Source organism: Petaurus breviceps, unplaced genomic scaffold, assembly GCF_028583685.1.
Source record: "Petaurus breviceps papuanus isolate PSGF00001 unplaced genomic scaffold, PetGlider_PUasm1.0 174, whole genome shotgun sequence".
Taxonomy (NCBI): domain Eukaryota; kingdom Metazoa; phylum Chordata; class Mammalia; order Diprotodontia; family Petauridae; genus Petaurus; species Petaurus breviceps.
The window spans coordinates 18,444,418-18,461,559 of record NW_027185761.1 but is presented as its reverse complement, the minus strand read 5'-3'; the positions used below and the strand labels follow the sequence as shown (position 1 = coordinate 18,461,559).

The window sequence follows — 17,142 nt, the reverse complement described above, 5'->3', positions numbered from 1 at the left end:
ATAGAGGGAGAGAGACAGAGGCTGAGACAGAGAGAATGAGAGAAGCAGAGACAGAGAGAAAGACAAGAGGAGAAATGGAGAGACAGAGATGGGATATAGAGGGAGAGAGACAGAGGCTGAGACAGAGAGAGAATGAGAGAAGCAGAGACAGGGAGGAAGACAGGAGAAATGGAGATACCAAAAGACAGAGGGGGGAGATACAGAGGGAAAGTCACAGAGAGAGTCAAGCCTTGTGTTGTCTCCCAGGCGTTGGTGGTAACATGGTGTCCATCCAGGCCAGCCGGATCTCTACCTACCTGTACTCCTGGAGTTCCCCAGGCATCCTGCCACACAACATGAGGAGCTTCTGCCCCAATCCTTGTTCCACTTTCTGCTCTTCAGGTGAGTCCAGGTAGATCATTACATGGGTATGTTCTTGGCTTTAAAGTCATAAGTCATTGGCAAGTGCATAGGTGCACACGGTAAAGTTGTGAGGTCAGCCAACTCTGACCCCCATTGTTGCCTAAGACTTTGGTAGCTCTGTTTGACACTCCTCCCTTCCCCTTTCAATGTCTTCTTTTATTCTCCCAACAAAGCCTTCTTGGAGGAAAAAAAAAAAAAGGTGTAAGTTATGCCATTTGTATTTGAGTGTAAAAAGTAAATTGCAGCTTGCCCAGTGAGGTCAAGAGGATAAGCATTGGGGGACAAGTCTGGAACTTTCTGGCAGATAGATTCTCATCCCCACCCTCTTTCTGCTACGTCTCACCTCTTTCCTGAAGGGGAAGGAGTTTGAATAAAAAGCTAGAAGGGACCTTGGTAGGCATCCGGTACAAGCTTTTCTGTTCCAGATGTAAAAACTGAGGCTCAGTGTGCCTGCTTAGTGTCTAAGGTGGGATTCCAGGTTTGCCTCCCTCTGAGTCCAGTGCTCTGCCCACCAGACCATGCTGCTTCAGGGTCAGATGTAGGCTTGGGAAAACTGCAGGAATTCAGGGCTGGAGAGAGACACTGGGTCCCATTATTGCCAAAGCTCTGATCCCCGTCTCATTGACTGTGTTCTGGTTTGGTGATGGTGATCATGGTGGGAGGTGGAGAGGGGGGGCTTCAGGTGTTTCCAGAAGGTGTTGCTGCCTTCCAGGTGGAGTTCAAAAGGAACCAGGCAAGCCTGCCCCCACCCCAACCCTAGAAGGTGCCTTGCCCAGAATCACACAGCACAGCTGGTTATGGTCAGAGCTCAGACCTCTCCACCAACACACTGCCAGAAAGTACATTTTTCTGCTCTTACTTATTATAGCTGCAAGTTGAGCCTTGCAGTGAATTCATCTCTTCTAATACCCTGGTATATTTCCCATGAGAATTCTTCCCTTCCTAACCTTGTGTCATCTAAAGTTAACCATGCTTGGATTTGTCTGTCATAGAGCTTATTCAGAAAGGCAGGTGGTTAATCCAGCATCAGGCCCAATCCTTCTTATTCCTTATAGAAATCAACTCTGTGTCTGCCCGAGTCCTGCTGTCCCTGGTGATCCCTGGCCATCTGATATTCCTCTACCTTATTTACCTGATGGAGATACAGGAGATTGAGATAAGCCTGCTGTTTTTGGTCTTTTATCTGGTTGCTTCATTGACCCAGGTAAGGATTTGGGGAGTACAGGATTTTGGAAAAAGGTCTGAGGATCTTAGTGGCCTTCAAGTTCCATAGAAAATCCATGACATGCAACCTGAAAAAAAAAAAAGAATTCATTCTAAGCTGTGTTAAGAAGAGAAATATCGTCCAGAAGAAGAAAAGGAATGACCACCCTGCACACTGGTCTGGTTAGGCTACATCCAGAATATTGTCTTCAGACCAGCCCAGGTACAGGCGGATCTGGGTGAGAATTCTGCCATACTTGTATGATATTGTAAGCCCTCCCAGATCCCTGCCCCATGTGGAAAGGATCCTCCCCTTCTTCAAACCTTCTCTGGGTTTGCCCCCATTACAGTTGTGTTGTATTATGCTTACCTGTGGACCTGTTGGCCCTGGTGGAATGTCAGCTGTGTGAGGGTAAACATGCCAAGAGGCCAATGTCGGCTTGATGTGAGACGTCCCAAAGCAGATTGGGATGCCTTAGGGGGTCATGGATGCCTTCAAACAGAGATTGGACGACCAGTTGTTGAGTATGTTATAGGGGTGAGTTTTTTCTAATACACATTAGATTAGATCAAGAGTTCTTAGCCTGGGGTCAGTGGACTTTTAAAAATATATTAATAATGATTTCAATTTAATTGGTTTCCTTTGTAATCTATTTATTTTAATTTAATACATTTAAAAATGTGATTCTGAGAAAGGATACATAGGTTTCACTAGACTGCCAGCAACAGCAAAAATCAAGAAAAGGTTCAGAGCACAGACCTGGTGGCCACTGAGGGCCCTTTGGACTCTCAAATTCTGCGATTCTGTGATGATTGTTTTGCAGCCTGATGGAGACTGATACAAAAGGAGTACCTGAATTTCAAGGAGATGAGGATAACAGATTCAGGAAAAACAGGGTCTGACTTGTTCTTAGGAATGGGCCAAGCAGGTCCCACCATGCTGGGCCAGCCACTAGGAGGGGCTTCTAGTGACTTAAGCCTCCAGGAATTAAAACCTCAATCTGGCCTCTTCCATCCCCTAGAATTTAAATTGGCTTTCTGCCCCATTGTTCCCTGGCCACCCAGCACTCTGAACACATCCTCAGTGAGACCTCATTTGGTGCTTTTGAGTTTCCCACCTAGCTGACCCATCCTGAAGCTTGGACTGTTTACTAACTATTCCCCAGACAAGATTTCCACTTTCCATGCCTGAGCCACCTGTGATTTCATCAGTATAGTGGGTTCCTGGTATGTAAATGCCCTCCCTCAATACAATCTCTAACTTAGTCTTGGGAAGCTGCCACAAGAATTCACTCACACAGCCAGGCTGTCAAAGGTGGGATTTAAACCCAGGTCCCAGCCTAAGGCTGCCCTTTTATCCACAAAACCACACTTTCTCTCATGCTACAATGTTTTTCAATCATTTTTCAGTGATGTCTGACACTTCACAAACCCATTTGAGCTTTTCTTGGCAAAGATATTGGAGTGGTTTGCCACTTCTTTCTCTGGCTCATTTTACAAAGAAGGAAACTGAAGCAAAAAGGGTTAAGTGACTTGCCCAGGGTCACACAGCTAGCAAGTGCATAAGGTCACATTTGAACTCAGGGCTTCCTGACTCCAGGCTGGGTGCTCTATCCACTGTGCCACCTAGCTCCCCACTCATGCCATATGCCTACCTAGAATGCAGCTAATACTTCTCCCCCCCACATCTGAACACACACCTCTCTTCCTCTCCCTGTTCTTTCCCCCTCTCCTTTTCCCTCTCCTTCTCCTTCACCATCACCCATCCTTCAAGGCTGAGTTCAAATGCTATTTCTCCATAATGCCTTCCCAGCTCCCTAGTCTCAGCCAGAAATGGCCACTATCCCCTCTGTACTACAATAATACTCTGAGCTCTCAATAATTCATGTACTTATCTGTCCTAATGGACAGTAAGTTCCTTAAAGACAGGGACTTTAATTCTTTTTTGTTTCCCACAAAGCCTAATACTTGCACATAGATACCTAATAAAGGCTCTTAAAATTGAACCGAATTTTGTTCCTACATAGAGTCAGTTCCACTGGGTTAGCTGTTAATATCAAACAAATCTTTATTGGATATTTACACTCAGCTATCCTGTACTCCAGGGAAAATCAGCATGGCCCTTGCCTTCCAAAAGCTCAACATCTAAGACACAAAGCATACACCTATTTAAAAAAAAGATAGTGATTGCTGAATTCTGTGATACAGACTCTTAGAGGAAGGGAAGGCCAGTCTGAGCTAGAACATTCCAGAAAGGTTTCTTGGAAGAGTTGGGGCTTCAGCTGGGCCTAGAAAAATGGGTAAGATGGGGATAAGGCAGACAAGAGATGGGGAGAGCATTCCAGGAGAAACAGTGAATTAGCATGAGCAAAGGCCAGGAGGTAGGAATGAAAATGGTTCTTACAGGGGAGAGTGAGGAGACCAGCCAGCCAAAAACAGGATTGCAGGTCACTGTCCCTCTGGGGCAAAAGAGTCCCAGTTATCATGCATGACTGCATTTTGTATGCAAAGGCCATGGAACCAGAGGAAAATATCACAGTGAACCCCCTCCTGCCTGAATGTCACTTAACCAGATTTAAGCTAAGCCAGAATTATAGAGAACAGCTGCCTTTTCCCCCTCAAGGAACTTTTCCCCATAAAGCTGCTCATAATCATGGAAAATGTGGATCAGTTGTGGCCACTACTCCATTTGGCCAGGACCCAAAGATTCCGCTCCTGACTTGAGGCATCCCCACCCCCTCACCCCCAGCTACAAAGAGCCTTCTTCTGAGAGTCCTAGGGACAGCCTATGAGTGCCCCCAAAGCAGGGAATCAGCAGCCCTTCTCCCAACTGGGAACTCATTCCAGCAAAGATGAAAAATCTCATCATTCAACAGAGTCATTGCAGGGAGGACCATTTAATGGCTAAAGTTACTAGGGATGTTACCCTCGCAGGGGATTGTTGCTATTATTCATGATTGTGGTCTTGAGCTATCTGAAGGAATGTCTGTATTTGGGAGAAGTGGATTTGCTCCATGTAATTTCACAGTGCAAAAGTAGCACCACTGAGATCCCTGGACTGGAGGCTCTGTGTTCCAATCCTGCCTGTCATTTACTGCCTACGTGGTGTAGGGAACGTCCCCTCCCCCTCTACCTCAGTTTCCTTGTCTGTAAATGAGACTGTTAGACTAGAGAGCCTCTGTAGACCTTCCATCTCTAAATCTTTGTTCCTAAGTTCTGGGGAGGTGGAGGTGGAGTATGAGGAAGAAGTTCTGACAGTCCCAGTGGAGCTGTCCAGCATTTGAGTGGCCTGCCTCAGAAAGGAGGAAGCACCCTGTCATTGGATGTGTTCGGACAGTTGCTGGATGATCTTCTCTGATACAGGGGATTCCTACCCTGGGGGGAGAGGTGGTTTAGGTCCCTTGCTGCTCAGACATTCTGATACTGATGCTCCGAGAGTCAGATTGGGGGTCCTGGTGTAGCAGGTGTAGTGGAAAGACCTCTGGACTCAGCCAAGTGTCAGGCTCAGTTCTGCCACTTTCTACCTGTGTAATATTGAGCAAGCTACTTCTGCTTTCTGAGCCTCAATTTCCTCCATTGCAAAGTGAATGCTAAGCATCCTTCAACCCTTAAAGTACTGGTCTATTTAAATGTGCTTGGATGACGCATGGACTGCAGTCAACATGACCAAGGCAAAAGTTCTTCCCCAAAAGGACCCTACTCTCAAACCAGGCTTCTCTCAGGTCTCCCCACAATGCTCTGCTCATCCCCACTCTTGTTCTTTATCTCAGGCTATTTCTCTACTTGGGATGTTCCCTCCCCCTCCCCCCAACCCCCAGCCCTTGCTCATTCCCTTCAAGGTCTGGGTCAAGTCCCACTTTTCCAGGAGGTCTTCCCTGATTACTCCGAGCTACAGTGACCTCTTCCTTTTCTGATTTTCTATCAGATTTAGACTCAACACCACCATTTCTAGCCCTTGTCTGTTTATGGATCAAAAAGCGTTTGTACGTTGAACACTTACTGTGTGTCTACTGGGTGGGCCATCTCCAGTCACTGTTATCTATATCTCACCACTGAACCCAGATGTCTCTTGAGGAAAAGTGAGGCTGGTAACCTGGCACAGCCCTCCCTCACTTAAATCCGGTTACTAGTAAGTCATGACATCACCTTCCTGATGTCATGGTCCTCTTGGAGAATGAAGGACAAACAACAACATGTGCTTACTGTGTGCTATAGAAATGCAGATACATGAGATGGTAGAATTATGTTACAGTGAAAGAAGAGTAACATGAGCCCTTCATTAAATCCTATCATATTCATTGAATAAATACATGCTGAGTGTCTACTATATAGGCATTGAAACTGATGGGGGGGGGGGGCAGAGCCAAGATGGCGGAGTAGAAGCACGACCTTCCCACGGCTCCGGCTTCCACCTTCCCCAATCCATGTAAAAAGGGGACTCTAAACAAACTTTGGAGCTGCAGAACCCACAAAATGACACAGAGAAGCTAACCTCTCACTGAGGACAGCCTGGCAGGAATCGGCCAGCACAGCACTCTGGTAGCCGAGCCCAGCCCCACGCCGAGGCTTTAGCCACAGAGCTGGCCTGACCAGCTGCCGGCCAGAGGGACTCCAGATCAGCAGCAGCTGTGGCTGTTTCCAGATTTATCAATACATAGATGCGAAGGAGAAGGTGAGAGGCCAGTGCAGTCTGGACTTTGGGACCAGTAAGTGGGAGTGTGTGGCTTTTACCCCCAGGGCGAGAAGCCGCTGAGAGGCCAGCACAGCCAGCCAGCGCCACGTGGCAACTTCAGCTCCTGGCCTTCAGAGTGTAGGAAGACCAAGCACCTGTCTGAGGGGTAATCGCTCGTGCTTTAACCTGCTTGGATCTGGATTGAAGTCTAGGGTAGAGGTCCTGGGGTGTGTGTCCAGCTTGCCAGAGCCTGTGGAGACCTCAGAGAGGGCACCCATCTAATACGTCTGGCAGCTGAGGAAACCCCAGCGTTTGGGACGAAAGATCCCTGTCTGGAGACAGAGTCCTACTGTGGCAAAAAGCCCAAAAGTTAAGTAATTGAGTGGCAAAATGAGCAAGCAAAGGAAACAAAGCAGATAGATGATTCCAACATTGCACTCCTATTTTGGGGACAAAAAGGAGCAAAGCATGGAACAGGAGGAAGACAGTGAAGTCAGAACTCCTGCACCAAAAGCTTCAAAGGAAAATACAAGCTGGTTACAGGCCATAGAGGACCTTAAGAAGCAGATAAGAGAAGTGGAAGAAAAATTGGGAAGAGAAATGAGAACAATGCAAGAAAATTATGAAATGAGAGTCAACAGCCTGACTGAGGAAAATAATACCTTAAAAAGCAGACTGACTCAAATGGCAAAGGAGGCTCATATGAGGAGAAGAATGCCTTAAAAAGCCGAATTTGCCAGATGGAAAAAGAATCTCAGAAGCTCAATGAGGAGAATCATTGCTTCATACCACAGTGCTGCCATACTTAGGAAGCTGGTATGTCTAAGACTGAGTAAAAACAGAAACTAGACAGGGAAGGATAAGAGCTGCAAAGGCAGTTACCTGGAAGTGGAAAAGAAGAGAAAGTTCACATCTGGTTTGTCAGAAGCTTTATCCTCTTACAAAACTCAGAGAGAATAAAGAAAGAACAAGTAAGGACATAGCCCATGTGTCATGAGTTTAATTCAGAATAGACTGGAAGGAAAGAGAAATCATGAAGAAGACAAAGCAAAGGAAAACCTCTTGGAAAAGAGCACAGCAAAAGAAAGCTACTTTAAACAAGAGGCTGGCTCCTCGTCCTCTTCCTCCTCCTCCTGCTCCTGCCACTGCTGCTTCTCCCTCCGTTCCCTTGGAACGGACCATCCTGGTGCCTCTTTTGTGAAGCTGCGGCTGAGGAGACCCCGAGACTCACCATAGCTCACGAAAAGCCGAAGGAAGGAGTCAAGACTGAAAACAACGACCACATTAATTTGAAGGTGGCAGGGCAAGATGGTTCAGTGGTGCAATTTAAGATTAAGAGGCACACACCACTTAGTAAAGTAATGAAAACCTATTGTGAATGACAGGGTTTGTCAATGAGGCAGATCAGATTCCGATTTGATGGGCAACCAATCAATGAAACAGACACACCTGCACAGTTGGAAATGGAGGATGAAGATACAATTGATGTATTCCAGCAGCAGACAGAAGGCGCTTACTAAGAAGAGAAACTACAACTCTACTCCAAAACTGGGCTCCCAAGGAAAACAATACATTCACAATTAGAAAACCAAGATTTGGTTCATCCACGTCCTGACTACTGCGGTATAGTTTTTTCTCTCTTCTTTGATTCCCTTCCCCATTCCTTTATTGTACATAAAGTAACTGGTGTATGTGCACAGGCATAATGTGTATTTTTTTTTAACTAAATGGCCGATGGTATGTTTTGATCAACATCAAATGGAGATGGGGAGGGGAAAAGACAAACTGGTTCTGTGAAAATATCCCTTTTCTCCATTAGTGGCATGTTCATTCAACTTTTATCTTTATATTCCACTAAGATATTTTGCTGTCACTGTTTAACAACAAAAAAAAAAAACCCACAAAAAAAATCCTTGCATACTCTGTTTGATTGGATAATTTCAATGTTTTTCTTTTATCATTGTAAAACCAAGGAAGATTTTATAACTTTTTGTACGCAGCTGTTACATGTAGGGCAATCTCTGTCTCTCAATAGGGATAAATTACTATAAAGAAATTGATCCTAGATGGTTTTCCCTTCAAGTCAAACATCTTGTTGTTTAAAATAAAAAAATAAAATAAAACAAGAGGCTGGAAGGGATGTGGAAAAGGGAAATACTTGAACTGATAACCTAACTAGGTGGGCAGAAAAGAGTTGAAAAAGGGAGAAATAATAAATGGAAGGAAAATTTTAAAGAATTTCTTATATCTTCAGACAACATCAATCAACCAATAAGCATTTATTAAACACCCACTGCATATCAGGCACTGTGCCAATGTCTGGGGATACCAAGACCCACCCCCAAAATAAAAGTAGCCTTTCTCTAAAGGAGTTTACATTCTGTTCAGGGAAATGGTATGTGCAAATATAAGTATATCTAGAATAAATACAATCCAGTTAGGGAGGCAGGACCCTGGCACATAGCAAGGCTTCATGTAGAAAATGGTGCTTCCATTATAGGTCTCACACACAGTAAAGACTGTTGATTGTTTGAAATGTGCCTGTATCTAGTGTAAGATCTGTATACCAGGGGTCCTTAACCTATGGTCTGTGAACTTGCGGGGGGGTTATGTTTTTGTAACTGTATTTAAATATAATTTGTTTCCTTTGTCAAGTCATCAAACACTTATTTTTCCGAATAAACAGATCTTTTTAAATTCAAGGTGTTAGTTTAACAGAATATCAAGTACTATAAAACTTTAACAGGTGCTGCTGAGATTTGGTAAAATGATATGAAAAGAATAAGCATGAAATATTTTAATTTTCTGCTGAAATCTCATTTACATATTGCATTTGATAGTTGAATCCATTTTTTCTTTTCTTTCTTTTCTTTTTTTTGCTTTTTTGAGGAGGGGAAGGTAGGGCAATTGGGATTAAGTGACTTGCCCAAGGTCACATGGCTAGATTTTTGTGTTAAGTGTCTGAGGCTGGATTTGAACTCAGATCCTCCTTCCAGGGCCAGTGCTCTATTCATTGCACCATCTAGCCGCCCCTGTTTTTTTCTTATTCTTCAAGTTGGTGTGAAAAATAAACTTTTTAAAGTAATGTTCTAGCTATTGCTTAAATCATCTACAACTCTAGTACAGAGTCCCTGAAATTAAAGGGTAATGGGAAATTTAATGAATGATGTTGAGAAAAAAAAAAGAGAAAGTTTACCAAACAGCACCTGTACTGAATTTAATTTGTAAACTTAAGTAACATTTTGGAATTATTTTTTTTTCTTCTGTATAGATCTCCAAAGAAAAATAATGAATAAAAAACTCATGCCACAAACTGCATATTCACTCCTGAAGCCTTAGAATTTGTATAAGATTCATGGGGCCTTTATGGTATTTACTTTAGGAAAATTTTAAAAAAACTAAATATAAAAATGGTCCCCAAGCTGAAGCCATCAAACACAAGGGGAAACCTTATCAAGTGAAAATCCTAGATTAGAGAATTAACTTCACCAGGCTCAGGAGCAGCAAACAATTATTAAGCACCTGCTGTGTGTGAGAAACTTTTTATTTCATGCATTTCAGAACATTATTCTGAGAAGAGGTCGGCAGACTTTACAAGGTTACTAATTGTTTCTATAAACCCAAAAAAGGATAGGAACCCTGCTCTGTACCAACCTTAACTATTTTCAGCTGCCATTAGGGTACATGATCTAAAAGGCAAGGAGCTCTCGGCCTATCCCAAGCCAACTTTAGCTGTTGTTGAGTTACTAATGGGGTCTATGACTCCAAAAAGTCTAAGAACCCCTGGTCTACACTAACCCTCGCTGTTGTTTGGATTCATTGGTCTTTTGGGCTTTAAGACTATATTCATGTCTATCTCTCACTGGTGACCCCCAGCTCCTGGCCTCACTGACCTTGGTTTTCCTTCCCTGTGCCACACCCTAACCCCCAGGTCAGGCAATGATTCTGCTGTCTTTGTTTCCTTCTCTAGGTGCTGATCCTATTATACGTGGCAGAGATAATGGTGAGGCTGGTATGGCACCGGTCCCATGATCCTGACAGCCACTGCATCCCCTACCTCACTGCAATGGGGGATCTACTGGGAACCGGCTTCCTGTCCCTCTGCTTTCTCTTGGAGTCCTCTATCAGGATGCATCTGAAAAATTCCAACAGTGTGGAACCTGGGCCTCCTTAGAACTTGGGCAAGACAGCTCAAGACACTTTATTCTCTGGTCTTTGCAGCCTTCAGAGTTCTGAAAGCAAATGTCCCAACAGTCAGATCAAAAGGATTTTGTGGCCTCTCCTCATAACCCTCTCTGCCAAGAAGATTATCTCACATAGCCTCAGGCATTCTTACCTGGCAGCAACCCAGAGCATGGCTTGTATATACACGTAGGTGCTAGTGTGGCATGGGTTTCCCAATGGGAATGGTGTCATGGAAGGGTCCAACATGCTTTTGGGAGGCCACGAATGAGAGGGATGTTGCTCTGGCCAGATGGCTTGGCTCCTCCTCTCAATGACAGTGCCCAATTTGCAGAACTTCAGAGCTGCTATTTGGATCTACCCCTTAGCCCTCTGCAGCTGTCCTGACCCAAAGGCAAAGCACTTCCCAAGGGGAGTACAGCCATGCCTCTGGGCCCAACCAAGGGCACAATATCCCTCTTGTTCCAACTTAATTCATCTCAACTTTTCCCCCAAAAAACCCTGTTAGGAAACTCAGTGTTTGGAAAAGTGTAGAATTAAATTATGTAGAATTTATTTGTCTTTTGTCTTTTATGTCCTGACATTGGTTGGTACAGAGATAGAGCTCGGGTTATAAAAACAATCAGCAAAAACCATTTGAACTCTTTTTTAAAGTACTTCCATATTCATGATCACATTTGATCTCCCCAACAGCCTTGATAATCTGGGAAAACTTTTTTATCCTTATTTTACAGAAAAGGAAACAGGCCTAGAGAAGTGAAAAAGTAGAATGCCTTGGGATTTTATATGGTATGGAGCAGTAGGATGAGTCCAAGGATTTCTTAACCTTTTCTGTGTCATGGACCCTTGGGCAGTCAGGTGAAGCCTATGAGCCCCTTCTCAGAATCATGGTTTTAAATGGATCGCAAAGGAAACCAGTTAAATTGAAATACAGTTATCACAATATTGAAAAAGCAAGTTCGTGCCCACCCCACCCTAAGGTTAAGAAAGCCAGATCTAAAGCAACTGAATTCCAATCCCAAAGGTAAGTACTTGAGGAATACTCCAGTGAGTCCATAAATGATTATAATGGGTTGACCATTGTGCTAAGTGCTAGAAATACAAAGAAAGGTAAAAACATGGTCCCTTCCTGTAAGGAACTCCCATTCTAATGGGGGAGAGAAGATACAAATAACTATGTACATAGTTGTATGTACATAGATGTATACAGTATAAATGGGAGAGCAGTTCAAAGGGAAAGAAGTGAGCCCCTGAAAAGACCTCTTGCAGAAGGTGAAGCTGAGACTGAAAGGAAGCCAGAAGTCAGATATGACGAGAAAGAGCATTCCAGGCATGACAGACAGCCAGTGTAAATACAAAAAGTCAGGAGACGGAGTGGCATGGTAGCAACAGCAAAGCAGCCAGTGTAGCTGGATGTTAAGTACATGGAGAGGAGTCAGATGTAAGAAGGCTGGAAAGGTAAGAAAAAGAGCAGGTTATAGAGCTGAGTGGAGGCTGGATTGGAGGGGGAAGAGGCTGGAAACAGAGATTAGAAGGCTGTAGTCCAGGCAGGAAGTGATGAAGACTTGTACAAGAATGACATCCATTTGATCGGAGAAGAGATGTGCACAAGAAATGTTGGAATGGATCAAAACAAAACAGGATTTAACAACTGATTGGATATGTGAGGTGACTGCCTTTGAGGAGTTGAGAATGACACCAGGATCGAAAGCCTGGGTGACTGGGAGGATAGTGTTGCTTCAGACAATAGGAAAGATGGGAAAGGGTGAGGGTTTGGAGAGAAAGATGAGTTCTGGAGTTGAGAAACTAACTCATCAATTGGGCAAGTCATATATAGGAAGCTACCAGGCAGGACCAGTATGGTGGAGAAATGGCAGGGACTTGCCTGAACCCTCCCAAATTCCTCTCCAAACATCTTTAACACCTCAAGATGAATTCTGGAGGGGCAGAACCCACAAAAGGATGGGGTGAAGCAATTTTCCAGCCCATGTCAACTTTAAGAACTATTGGAATACCTGAAAACCATGATCAAAAAAGAACCTAGACAGTACCTCCTGAAAGAGATCCCAAAACGAAAACTTCTAGGAATATCATAGCCAAATTCCAGAGTACCTAGGTCAAGGAGAAAACACTGAAAGCAGTCAGAAGGAAACAGTTCAAATATTATGGAGCCAGAGTTTGGATCACAGAAGATTTAGCAACTTCTACATTAAAGAATTAGAGGGCTTGGAGTATGATATTCTAGAGAGTAAAGGAAGGGGTCCACATAGAGGAAAGTTGAGAAACATGACACTTGGGATACTTATCAAGTATTTTTCCTATGCCATGAGTTGCTTACCTCTGCAACAACTCTCCCATGTGTTTCCAGATACTATCGGACAATAATGTTGGAGTTCACTTTAGTAAGAACTGGGGCAAGCAGGGAACTAGACCTGCATGAACATTTCTGGACCTAGAAAGAGGGCATTACATGCAACTCTTTTCTTCTATTTTTTTTACTTATTTATTATTTTATTTTTACCCAATTACATGTACAAACAATTTTTAACATTTGTTTTTTAAATTTTTTAAGTTCCGAATTCTCTCCTCTGCCTTCATAAGAAGGCAAGCAACTTGATTTAGGTTATACATGTATAGTCATACAAAACATATTTCCACATTAGTCATGAACACAGACTCAAAAAATCCCCAGAAAAATAAAGATTAAAAAAGTATGCTTCTATCTATATTCAGACTGCATCAGTTCTTTCTCTGGGGATGGATAGCATTTTTCATCATAAGTCTTTCAGAGTTGTGTTGGATCATTATATTACTGAAAATAGCTAAGTCATACACAGCTGATCATCTTACAATATACATGCAACTTTTTTCTACAAAATCATCACCATAGGGTACGACACAGAACGGGATAGTCAGGACGTATGTCCACCTCATCATCTTCCTCATTCCAAGCCTTTCTTATCCTCTTCTCATCCTTTTCCCTCCTCTTCTCTCTCTCCCTAAACAATAGGATTCTACCATCATTCCTTCTCTCTTCCTGGAATTCCGTTGTCATAAACTAAGATAAAGGTAAAGATAAAAATAAGATATAGGTCTGGGTTTGCCTAATCTGGGGGCTATTCATTTGCTCTTAGGCACTCTATCTCTGGGTTGAATATATTCACTAGATGGATGGTGGTACCTAGACAATATAGCTCTCCCATCAAAATGCAACTCTTTATTAAAACAGGCAAAAATAAATAGTAATTAGCCAGTATATTTATGAAAATAATATGAAATCAAAGCAAGATTTAACTCAGTACCCAGGTACAATTCATTGCCTTTGTCATTAATTGATAATTCATCGTTGTTTAAATTAAACCCATTTCTGTGTTCAGATTTGAACAAAATGTGTTCCATGTTACTCACCAACCTTTCGAAAGGAGGTCCTCAATTTTTGTCATAATGCTTTCTCAGCTACCAGCACGGTAGAAAATGGATTTAGCCTTAGTACATCTGGGATTCTGTTGTTGTTCAATCATATTAGTTGTGTCTGAGTCTTCGTGACCTCCTTTGGGGTTTTCTTGGCAGAGATACTGGAATGGTTTGCCACATCCTTCTCCAGCCCATTTTACAGATTAGGAAACTGAGGCAAACAGGTCTAAGTGACTTGCCCAGGGTCACCCAGCTTGTAAGTGTCTGAGGCCAGATTTGAACTCAGGAAGATGATTCTTTCTGATTCCAAGTCCACTCCAGACACTGTACCCATACAAACTCATTCTGTGGCACCAGGTGGCACTTATTAATAAGGGAGGCAAAATACTTGGCCTTTGGAATATTCCAGAGGCAGCAGCAAGGGTTTTACCTATTTCCACAGGTGGGGGGTGGGATGGGGGGAGGAAGGTGGAGAATGATGACTAAGCAGATCAAAACACTGGGAAATAGGAGTGGCTAGGTGGTGAAGTGAATAGAGCACTGGCCCTGAAGTCAGGAAGACCTGTGTTCAAATCTAGTCTCAGACACTTAACTAGCCCTGTGACCTTGGGCAAGTCACTTAACCCCAATTGCTCTGCCCTTCCCCTCCAAAAAAAAAACACTGGAAATAAAGCAAAGCCGATTTTTGGTTTTGTTTTGCACAAGTAGATAATCAGAATCGTGATATTTATAATGGACAAAAGGCAGGGATTGCTCATGCTCTAAGATTTGGGCTCCTGGTTGAATTGGGGCTTCAGGGCAATTTAGCATCGAAAGCTTTTGTATGTGGCCATTGTTTAGTCTTTGATTTTTCTCTAAGGGGATAATCTTTTACCTTCTTATAGTTTCACAGTGAAAAGGTCATGTTTACACTTTCAGTTTCCTTGCTTACATTCTTCTTCATCACAAAGCAGCAAGAAAGAGAAAAAACAGTACAACGTGATTTCATTGGAGAGACGACAGTAAAAACCAAACAAAAGCAAACCCCAAAAAAGCCCCCAGTCGTTTCCAATGTCTAGTTTCCATGGCAGGGAGGTTCTGAAATACCTCAGATCCCCCCAGAGACATCTTTATATAGTACGTAAGAGTGATAAACTCAGAGTTGAAAAAACCTGGCATTTACTAGATGTGTGACTATGGGCAAGTGGCTTAGCCTCTCTGAGCCTGTTTCCTAGTCTGTAAAAAGAGGGGATTGGGCTAGAGGACCTCTAAAATCCCTCTTAATTCTAAAGCTAAGATCTTGTAAGTTGAATGAGATCACCTCCCTTGTCCTGAAAGTTGGACTTCTATTAATGCAGCCTAGGGTCCTAACAGCTGAGGAGCAAGAATATATACATACATACATATATACATATACACATATGTGTATATATGTATGAACATATACATGTATACATATACACATATATGTATGTGTATGTATCCAAACATTATTTTTATAAATCTATTTAAATAGAAACAAAGTTTCCAAACTCACATATGAAGGCAGATATGATACATGTTGTCAAAAGAACACTGGATTTTTGCTCAAAAGATTTGGGTTCAAAGCCCCACTCTGAGGCTTTATCACCATCTGACTATGAGTCATTTCTTCTCTGTGGATCTCTGTTCATCTCTGTAAGATGTGTGTGTGTGTGTGTGTGTGTGTGTGTGCTTGGCCTGTATAATAGAAAGACTGTTCAGCTCACATGTTGTATGGATATGTACATATTTGATCTGGGATCTGGCCTGTCCCTTCCCAAGGATGTGTCTATGTGTGTGTGTGCTTGGCCTGCATAATAGAAAGACTGTTCAGCTCACATTTTGTATGGATATGTACATATTTGATCTGGGATCTGGCCTGTCCCATCCCAAGGATGTGTGTATGTGTGTGTGTGCTTGGCCTGCATAATAGAAAGACTGTTCAGCTCACATGTTGTATGGATATGTACATATTTGATCTGGGATCTGGCCTGTCCCTTCCCCAGGAAAGCTGTGATTTCTGACTTTGGGGGGAACAGGAAAAGGATGTGGTTCAGTGTTTGCTCCTTCCTTTTCTACCTCAAGAGGGGTGTCTGGCTAAAATTATATCTACAACATATCAAGTATCTCTAAGTGTAGGGGTATAGTAAGTTTGGAATAAACCCATTTTTTTTGCAAACAGTAAACAGAAATTTGGGAAATGCAATAGATTAGAATAGACCAAGAAAGTATTGTTGTTCCATGGTGTCTGAATCTTCTTGACCCCATTTTGGGGTTTTCTTGGCAAAGATACTGGAGTGGTTTGCCATTTCCTTCTCCAGTTTATTTTACAGATGAGGAAAACTATGGCAAACAGGGTTAAGTGACTTGCCCAGGGTCACACAGCTAGAAAGTGCCTGAGGCTAGATTTGAATTCATAAAGATGAGTCTTCCTGATTCCAAGCCCAGTGCTCTGTTCATTGCAGCACTTAGCCACATGAGACCAAGGAATATAAAACCAGAAAGGAGTTCTTCCACCTTCACTTAATCAAAGAGAAAGGGAAAAATCTCACCAATCAGAATCCACTCTAGGATTACAAGTGCTGGGACAAAGTCAGAGGATATGTTGAGTTGGCCAGATTTCCCCATAGGTCCACACCTCCAATATCTTGTCTCCAGTCCACAATTCACAAAGTTCAAACATTAATTCTCTTGACCTATCTCCATGACTATTGCCTCTGTAACACCCCAGCCATCCACAGTGTTACAGGGCTGACTTTCACAGCAACTGCTTGAGGATCATTTGTAAATCAAGGGATTATACGGTTAGAGTTGGAAGCCACTTGAGAGGTTTTCTAATAGAACACCCTCCTTAATTTTACAGGTGATAAAAACCAAGGCCTTGAAAGGGCAAGTTGGGCTGAAGGGCCTCAATCTCCCACAGGTAATAAAGGGGCAAAGCCAAGATTTGAACCTTGGTCCTCTGACTCCCAATCCATCATCTTTCCATTCTGCCACACTGCTCTCTTAAGGTCATCTGGAGCTAACATTCTGTTCATCTAATTTATAATGGGGAAATTATTCATCTTACCATTAAGGGAGAAAAAAGATTGAAATATTTCTAGCCCAGGCAGCAGTGAAATGTTACTAAATAGAAATTTATGCATAATATAAAAATGATGCAATGCTCATCATTTCTGTAATTATAGAGGGAGTGTGACAGAGCGGAAAGAGGAGTGGGTTTGGTGTCCACAAGACCTGAGTTTGAACCGCAGCTATCCCACTCATCA

The 17,142-nt window shown here is 42.9% G+C and overlaps 1 protein-coding gene and 1 pseudogene across 5 annotated transcripts in view; both read left to right on the top strand.

The window, feature by feature from the left end:
* Positions 1 to 11,014, top strand: part of SLC41A3 (solute carrier family 41 member 3) — a 71,795-nt gene extending 60,781 nt beyond the window's left edge. For all 5 annotated transcript variants that reach the window (XM_069083845.1, XM_069083846.1, XM_069083847.1 and 2 more), the window contains 3 exons: positions 247 to 381; positions 1,458 to 1,606; positions 10,248 to 11,014. In XM_069083845.1, coding sequence (XP_068939946.1) covers positions 247 to 381; positions 1,458 to 1,606; positions 10,248 to 10,451 — 488 coding nt within the window. In that variant the 3' untranslated portion in view covers positions 10,452 to 11,014. The remainder of the gene's footprint in view (positions 1 to 246; positions 382 to 1,457; positions 1,607 to 10,247) is intronic.
* LOC138158302 (small ubiquitin-related modifier 2 pseudogene) lies at positions 2,091 to 10,225 on the top strand (annotated as a pseudogene).
* Positions 11,015 to 17,142: the final 6,128 nt, after the last annotated feature.